The 8057-nt window shown below is 44.2% G+C and overlaps 2 protein-coding genes across 2 annotated transcripts; one reads left to right on the top strand and one right to left on the bottom strand.

Moving 5' to 3' along the window:
* The first annotated feature begins 2915 nt into the window (after nt 1-2915).
* LOC115180245 (uncharacterized) lies at nt 2916-4347 on the top strand. Its single transcript, XM_029742182.1, has 2 exons — nt 2916-3010; nt 3123-4347. The coding sequence occupies exons 1-2, from the start codon at nt 2929-2931 to the stop codon at nt 3806-3808; spliced, it is 768 nt and encodes a 255-aa protein (XP_029598042.1). The 5' UTR covers nt 2916-2928; the 3' UTR covers nt 3809-4347.
* Nucleotides 4348-4358: 11 nt separating this feature from the next.
* On the bottom strand, nt 4359-7826 carry LOC115180244 (kelch-like protein 42). Its single transcript, XM_029742181.1, has 3 exons — nt 6704-7826; nt 6366-6559; nt 4359-6181 (listed from the first exon to the last, which is right to left on the bottom strand). The coding sequence occupies exons 1-3, from the start codon at nt 7465-7467 to the stop codon at nt 5730-5732; spliced, it is 1410 nt and encodes a 469-aa protein (XP_029598041.1). The 5' UTR covers nt 7468-7826; the 3' UTR covers nt 4359-5729.
* Between the last annotated feature and the right edge of the window lie 231 nt (nt 7827-8057).

The following is an 8057-nucleotide window of genomic DNA, read 5'->3' as shown; positions in this document are numbered from 1 at the left end:
CTACTCGCCCAAGCCTTCCCCATTTCTCCTTCTCCCAAATCCAGTCAGCTGATGTTCTGAAAGAGCTGCAAAATCTGGACCCCTACAAATCAGCTGGGCTAGACAATCTGGACCCTTTCTTTCTAAAATTATCTGCCGAAATTGTTGCAACCCCTATTACTAGCCTGTTCAACCTCTCTTTCGTGTCATCTGAGATTCCCAAAGATTGGAAAGCAGCTGCGGTCATCCCCCTCTTCAAAGGGGGAGACACTCTTGGCCCAAACTGCTACAGACCTATATCTATCCTACCCTGCCTTTCTAAGGTCTTCGAAAGCCAAGTCAACAAACAGATTACCGACCATTTCAAATCCCACCATACCTTCTCCGCTATGCAATCTGGTTTCAGAGCTGGTCATGGGTGCACCTCAGCCACGATCAAGGTCCTAAACGACATCGTAACCGCCATCGATAAGAAACAATACTGTGCAGCCGTATTCATTGACCTGGCCAAGGCTTTCGACTCTGTCAATCACCACATCCTCATCGGCAGACTCAATAGCCTTGGTTTCTCAAATGATTGCCTCGCCTGGTTCACCAACTACTTCTCTGATAGAGTTCAATGTGTCAAATTGGATGGCTTGTTGTCCGGGCCTCTGGTAGTCTCTATGGGGGTGCCACAGGGTTCAATTCTTGGGCCAACTCTTTTCTCTGTATACATCAATGATGTCGCTCTTGCTGCTGGTGAGTCTCTGATCCACCTCTACACAGACAACACCATTCTGTATACTTCTGGCCCTTCTTTGGACACTGTGTTAACAACCCTCCAGACGAGCTTCAATGCCATACAACTCTCCTTCCGTGGCCTCCAACTGCTCTTAAATACAAGTAAAATTAAATGCATGCTCTTCAACTGATCGCTGCCTGCATCTGCCCGCCCGTCCAGCATCACTACTCTGGACGGTTCTGACTTAGAATATGTGGACAACTACAAATACCTAGGTGTCTGGTGAGACTGTAAACTCTCCTTCCAGACTCACATTAAACATCTCCAATCCAAAGTTAAATCTAGAAATGGCTTCCTATTTCGCAACAAAGCATCCTTCACTCATGCTGCCAAACATTCCCTTGTAAAACTGACCATCCTACCAATCCTCGACTTCGGCGATGTCATTTACAAAATAGCCTCCAATACCCTACTCAATAAACTGGATGCAGTCTATCACAGTGCCATCCGTTTTGTCACCAAAGCCCCATATACTACCCACCACTGCGCCCTGTACGCTCTCGTTGGATGGTCCTTGCTTCATACTCGTCGCCAAACCCACTGGCTCCAGGTCATCTACAAGACCCTGCTAGGTAAAGTCCCCCCTTATCTCCGCTCACTGGTCACCATAGCAGCACCCACCTGTAGCACGCGCTCCAGCAGGTATATCTTTCTGGTCACCCCCAAAGTCAATTCCTCCTTTGGCCGTCTCTCCTTCCAGTTCTCTGCTGCCAATGACTGGAACGAACTACAAAAATCTCTGAAACTGGAAACACTTATCTCCCTCACTAGCTTTAAGCACCAGCTGTCAGAGCAGCTCACAGATCACTGCAGCTGTACATAGCCCATCTATAATTTAGCCCAAACAACTACCGCTTCCCTTACTGTATTTATTTATTTATTTATTTTGCTCCTTTGCACCCCATTATTTCTATTTCTACTTTGCACTTTCTTCCACTACAAATCTACCATTCCACTGTTTTACTTGCTATATTGTATTTACTTTGCCACCATGGCCTTTTTTGCCTTTACCTCCCTTATCTCACCTCATTTGCTCACATTGTATATAGACTTATTTTCTACTGTATTATTGACTGTATGTTTGTTTTACTCCATGTGTAACTCTGTGTTGTTGTATGTGTCGAACTGCCGTGCTTTATCTTGGCCAGGTCGCAATTGTAAATGAGAATTTGTTCTCAACTTGCCTACCTGGTTAAATAAAGGTGAATATATATATATATATATATATATATATATATATAATTATCAAAAGGGAAGAAATCAATCCCTCAATGAGCATTGGTATAATAGAACCTATTAAAATGGTAATATATATTTTGCAACTCATTGCTTTTGACCTTGAGCTAAGCAGGTTAAGTCATAAACAACATTTCTCTGGTGCTGCAAGAATGCATGTAGCCTAATGCAATACATGTACATTTACTCATGCCTCATACATGTTTCATGTACTCAACATTTACATGTCAAACAGAGTATAATGTCCTTAAAATGTCTCCCTGCACAGAATGTTGTTTTCACATATGCAATGAACCTGTTTACCAGTGTTTATTTATGTGACTGTTGGACTTTCCAAGGTGATTGATTGGAAATGGACTGTATTGAAAATCGAAATACTCAGACAGGGATATACTGCCACCTTCTGGTGATATTTTTCTTTAACCCTGGTGGATTGTTACAAGGGGTTTTTGTCGAAGATGTGCACTCTCACAGACCACAATTTGCATAGCTGACATAAACAGGTTGTATTTTAGCCTTGGCGCCAGTCTGTTTTTGCTCTCTTGCCAACTCCTTATGGAATTGTCTACAATGCCAAAAAGCATAAACAAATCTGAGACCAAGCTAGTTGTGTTCATGTAGTTTAAGAGAAATGTAATCTAAATGGATGTGTTTGGTGGGGGTTGCAAAGTGCTTTTAGCATTGATTTGCAGCTGTGTAGAATAGTAAACATAGTTGCACAAATGTTGTAGATTAAAATCTCAAAGGAAGCAGATGAATTCCAGACATTTTAATGGCCACTATTTTAGAATTCTACTAATGTGCAGGGCCATTCCAATAGAATGCAGAATGATTTCCAAATGATTGTTTCCATAGAGACATTACAAACCAAGAGTGTATACAAATATTGTTTTAATTCAAATAAGCAAAGTGTTGATTCACTGAAAGACATGGAGGTGGTTCAGCCCTATGCAGAGACATATCTTATGAAGCTGACATTCTATGCAGAAGACGATCCTGCCTTCAATTTAGGTAAATATAGTTTTTTTATGTAAATTGTTAAATTGCCAGCAATTTATTATTTTTTTGTCAGAGTTATTTCAAACTATTTCAAAGTTCCATTCTTTGTTTCATGATTGGGCAGATTTCATGAAGGAAACATACTCCTACTCAACATACACAGTGACAGTGCGACTGACCAACACAGCGGAGAAGCCTCTGACACAGCAGAACCTGCAGTGTGTGGCCCTCAGCATACCAGACCTCCACTACCGTCTCACAGGCCATCCTTATGCCCCGGGTCTCCACCTTGCCCACCTCCAGACAGACCCTCTACCCCTGGACTATAGCCCTCCAGCTAGACCAACCCTGGATCCCAGAAAGCAGACATGGGACAGTGTCTCTCTGGAACATTCCACTATTCCCCTGACCGAGACCTCTCTTCCGGAGGGCCAGTTCCATGGCTCCCAAGGGGATAGCGAGAGCAGCAGTATCACTGACTGGTTCCTCTGTGACGGGTCATTTGTGCCAGACTTCCCAGGGAAGGAGTGGACCTCTGTGAACTACGGAGGCCTAGAGTTTATAAGGGCTTTCTCCCCAATCAGACAGACTGACAATGCAGCTGATATACTGGGAAGGTGTAATATCACCGATTACACTGCTTACGATCAGTTTGTCTTCTCTGTCGATGTGGACATCCTCAAGGCAAAAGATCCTTCAGGAACAGAGGAATCTAGTCCTGCCTCCAAAATGTTAGAAGAGAATAGTTTAGAAAGAGAGAAAGCTAGTCCCGCCTCCAAAAGGGAAGAGGGGAATAGTTTTGTAAAATAATAGTTTAGAGGGGAATAGTTTAGAGAGAATGCTAGTTCTGCCTACACATGGGAAGAGATTAATCATTTAGACAGAGAGGACACTAGTCCCACCAACGAATGTGAAGAGCAGAATAGTTTAGGAAGAGAGGACGCTAGTCCCACCTACAAAAGAAAAGACAGCAATAGTTTTAGGAATAGAGGCCACTAGTTTTGCCTACAAATGTGAAGAGAGGAATAATTTAGGAATAGAGGACGCTAGTTCCGCCTACAAAGGGGAAGAGGGGAATCGTTTCAGGAGAAAGGCTGTTAGTTCCCCCTACATAAAAAAAGAGAGGACAAAGTACCTGGATGTACAGAAATGAGGACCAAACCGAAGACAGGGAAGAAAGATAACTAAATGATGCTTAAGGCTTTTATATGGCCAGACTATGAAAGTTTAGATGTGATTCAAAGTATTTTATGTAGCTTCACTTGCAGAGATGAAAAGGCAAAGCCTCCTACATCCAAAAAGGCACAATCACTGAATGCATGGTTTCAATGTTTTTACAATAAAACAGAACGACACCTACTCCCTGAATATTTTCTTTATTCTTTTAAGTCAAAGTCCAAGGCATCTGTCAGAACAAAACCAGAGGTGACAAAACAATATACAGTACATTAATCAAACTCCAACACATCTTTAGAAGCCAAACAACGTAGCTGTATTATCAGCAGAAAGCTTGTATGAACACAGTCTATCTCCACAGAAAAGGTTTGTAATCCCCTTTAATTAAAGTTGTGTTGCCACAAGCAGCACCGGAGAGATAGAGATGAGCGACAGTCACACACCGTATCTGTGCGCGGGTTCGCGTCGCGCTCTTCACAGCATGGTAGCCAGGGCACCAAAACAGCTGAGAAGTCGAGCCTCACGCTTCTACGCTTCTTAGTTGTGGAAATTGACCCACTATGTTGTTTACTTTTCTGCTTCATATCGCTGAGTGTCTACCTTTAAACCAAAACCACATTCTCATTGTGTTTCATCAATTTGTCCTTAACGTACCCTAGTGAAAGCTCTTTCCTGATAATTCAACAGGGAAAAGGGGGGAAAAAAACACAGTTTTGGTTGGTCACTTACAATTCAACTCTTTTTCATCTGTACAAAATCCCCCCAGGTGAGGGAAAAGGCACGTTCCTTATCCATTTCATTCAACTGTACTGCTGCTGAGCTTAGCATTTGTTTTCTAAACAATGTTCATAAGTTACATCCAGTCAATGAATTACTCAATTTCATCCACTCATGATTCTACCATTTTTCTTCACACGCAAGAGTTAAAACATTTGTTTAGTTACAGTATTAACTGTGGTCCAGCATCAGCTTAGCATTTTATTTCAGTTCTTCAAATCGCCCATTGCAAAACCGGCAGTGTAAAACCAAAGCCACTTCTTAGCTACAAAATTTCTTCAATATCCAATATGACATGTATTAAATCTATTACTAATTTGCATTAGCGTTTAAGGTTTGTAGTGAACACTAAGACGAAGATTTTTGCAAATCGATATATTTTTAAATGTGCAGTGTAAACAATAGGGAATGTTCTATATGATTCAAGTCTACTTCTAATAAAATAATCCGAAAATGGATCTCGATAGTAGGCCAATGCTGCTATGCAAACTTAAGACATTGACCCACAATGCAGGATTGTTGCTTTGCCTGTGCTTGTAGCTACTTTAAGATTTAAATAATGTAACAAGCTGTGTCTTTCTAGATTTTTCCCCACCAACAGGGATGTGGCCACACCGTGTCCTACTGCAGCCATCTACAGCTCTACCGTTACCACTTCTCTTCATGGGAGCTATGTAGCCGCAGCACGCACAAACAAGCCTCTTGTGGCATATGACATAGTCTTTGGACTGTACGACCACTGGCATCAACTAAACATCCTACATTCCATCCGCAACGCTCATAGAACGTTGGGCAGATAGAGGGAGCAGAGTAGCATATTCTGGCCCAGCGCGGGGAAGCGTCTGAAGGCCTCCCAGGCGTCTGAGAAGATGTTGTACTTGAGGAAGACGCGGTGCTCCAGGCTGGTGGGCAGGCTGACGTCGCGCGACATAATATAGACGCCGTCGTTGTGCAGCGTGCACGTGAGGTTCAGGCCCGACTTGGAGGTGTTGTCCTTCAGGTGGAGCCACTCCCCCGTGGTCACGTTGTAAGACTGAACCGTCAGCATGTCCTCCGTCTGGCTGGCCCGCCGCCCCGGACCCGGCTCCAGCTCGTGGGTGTACCCCCCTACCAGGTAGATGGTATCTTCCACCGAGAGCATCTGCTGCTTACGCACGTGAGCCGAGCAGGAGCGGAACACTGTCCAACTGTCAGAGGTGGGGCAGTAGCGGAGTACGCTGGTATTCCTGTCTAGTAGATACAGAGAGAAAAAAAACACCATTTGTTAAAATAATTTAAGAACCAGTTGATGTTTTGTCAAATGGACAAGCACTATTTGTGTAGCCTACAGTTCTTTATGTCTACTGTGTGTATACATTGGACATTTTAGAAAATGTACTCACTTCTGCTGGGAATGACAATCACCCCCACTAACCTCTGGCAGTATATCCTCCCATGACGTAGATCATGCCCTGGCACTCGCAGGCAGAGAACTCTGCCAGGGGGTCGGGTAGTGACGACACGCAGGTCCACCAGTCCTGCTCAGGGCTGTAGCACTCCACAGTGCCCTGACACTGGCCTCCCACTGCATACAGCTTCCCTCGTACCGCCAGCAGCTTGAAGTTGGACCTGACCGGAGGAGAGACGGATATACAACAACATGGAGACACACTGTAGCCTATGTAGTTTGCTGGCTCATCATCAAGACAGATTGAAGAACAAGACTGGGACAGACTGCATAGAGATCTATTCATATAGCTGACCGGTACTGACCTCTTCTGGTTCAGGGGGGCTACCTGGTTCCATTCATTTCTACAGGGGTTGTAGCAGTGTGCCGCTGAGATCTCCTGACTGGTCATTCTGTACCCACCGACAATGAACAGGTAGTTGTCCAACACGGCTGAGCCGTAGCCTCTCACATTGACCATGTCAGAGGGCAGGTTGTTAGCGAGCGGCTTCCAGCGCTGCTCCACTTCCCCATACCTCAGCATGGACCAGGGCTCGTCCTGGTCTGGTAGGTCCAGAGCCAAACAGGTGAAGAGTCCGATAGCCACCAGAGTGGCCGTGCCTTTCATACGCATCTCTCTAACCTGGTGGCGCAGAGCAGCAGGTAAGTCGCTGAACTCTGGTCTCCGCAGCATCGGGTGGTAGTGACAGCTCATATATCGGAGACAAGCTTTGCGTAGATCATGAGTTCCATATACCTCAGATAGGCTGTAGAGTTCCACACAATTATCTTTTCGAATTTCAGACGAAAGGAGTTTTAGGATAGAGGTGACTTGCAAAAAAGATGCAGTCTCAATCAGGTCTTCCAGGGTCTCGTTGACTACTTTCACTTTGGAGGTGTTGATAAACTCCAGGACCAGCTCGAGCCCTGGCACACTCAGCCCCTGCAGTTGCACTGAATCCTCTCTGGACTCGCGCATCCCAGAGCTGTACAGTGCACGGAAGTAGTCGCTTTTTTCTATCAACTTACCTTTGTTCACGTTGTACGTTTTGTCATCCATGACAATTACGATTATTTGTTCGGATGACATGTTTAGTGGTTGGGTTAGCTTGATAATGTTGGCCTATATATGGTAATGTTCAGCCCATACGTCTGGATGATACCTGGATCATTTCAACTCAGTTGAGTGTGCTCGCAAAAGGCTAAGAGTGACTTGGAAATCTTGCTAGCCTCTTTATCTTTCAAAAACAGCGGGTATTATCTCGACGTACATCCAAATAATGTTTTTCAGGACCATGTGGTCATTTTTAAGATGTATATACAGGATAACACCATTTCTTTGCATTGTCGAGATAATCTGCAGAATGCTGCAGTTGGTTTTTGAGGAGAAATTGGCCAGCATATTTCCTGTTTTGATCCCGTGGGTTGCGTCACTTGCTTGCTCAACCGGAAACCACCGTTTTCTTCTTCGTGTAAAGACAATGCCATGCAGATTGGTACAAGATGTGTTGCTGCCACCAGATGGCTTGGGGTATACTCTACCTGCACTCGACAGGTGCAAGCCACCCGTAGTACATGTTCCTATATTTTGCTTAACCAAATTTTCAGGGAACCAGGTACATTAAAACCAACCGTTTCCAACTATCAACAACATAAACTTGCAATGAAGTAAGACAGTGT

This window comes from Salmo trutta, chromosome 40, assembly GCF_901001165.1.
Source record: "Salmo trutta chromosome 40, fSalTru1.1, whole genome shotgun sequence".
Taxonomy (NCBI): domain Eukaryota; kingdom Metazoa; phylum Chordata; class Actinopteri; order Salmoniformes; family Salmonidae; genus Salmo; species Salmo trutta.
Note: the sequence above shows the minus strand (reverse complement) of the source record. Positions and strands in the feature narration are given on the sequence as shown.

Excerpts from the sequence above, each read along its gene's own strand:
- LOC115180245 (XM_029742182.1), top strand. The coding sequence starts at position 2,929 with ATGGAGGTGGTTCAGCCCTATGCAGAGACATATCTTATGAAGCTGACA. Across the intron at positions 3,011-3,122 it reads CGATCCTGCCTTCAATTTAG|ATTTCATGAAGGAAACATAC; the intron begins GTAAATATAGTT and ends ATGATTGGGCAG.
- LOC115180244 (XM_029742181.1), bottom strand. The coding sequence starts at position 7,467 with ATGTCATCCGAACAAATAATCGTAATTGTCATGGATGACAAAACGTAC. Across the intron at positions 6,560-6,703 it reads GCCCCCCTGAACCAGAAGAG|GTCCAACTTCAAGCTGCTGG; the intron begins GTCAGTACCGGT and ends TCCTCCGGTCAG. Across the intron at positions 6,182-6,365 it reads GGGAGGATATACTGCCAGAG|ACAGGAATACCAGCGTACTC; the intron begins GTTAGTGGGGGT and ends TGTATCTACTAG.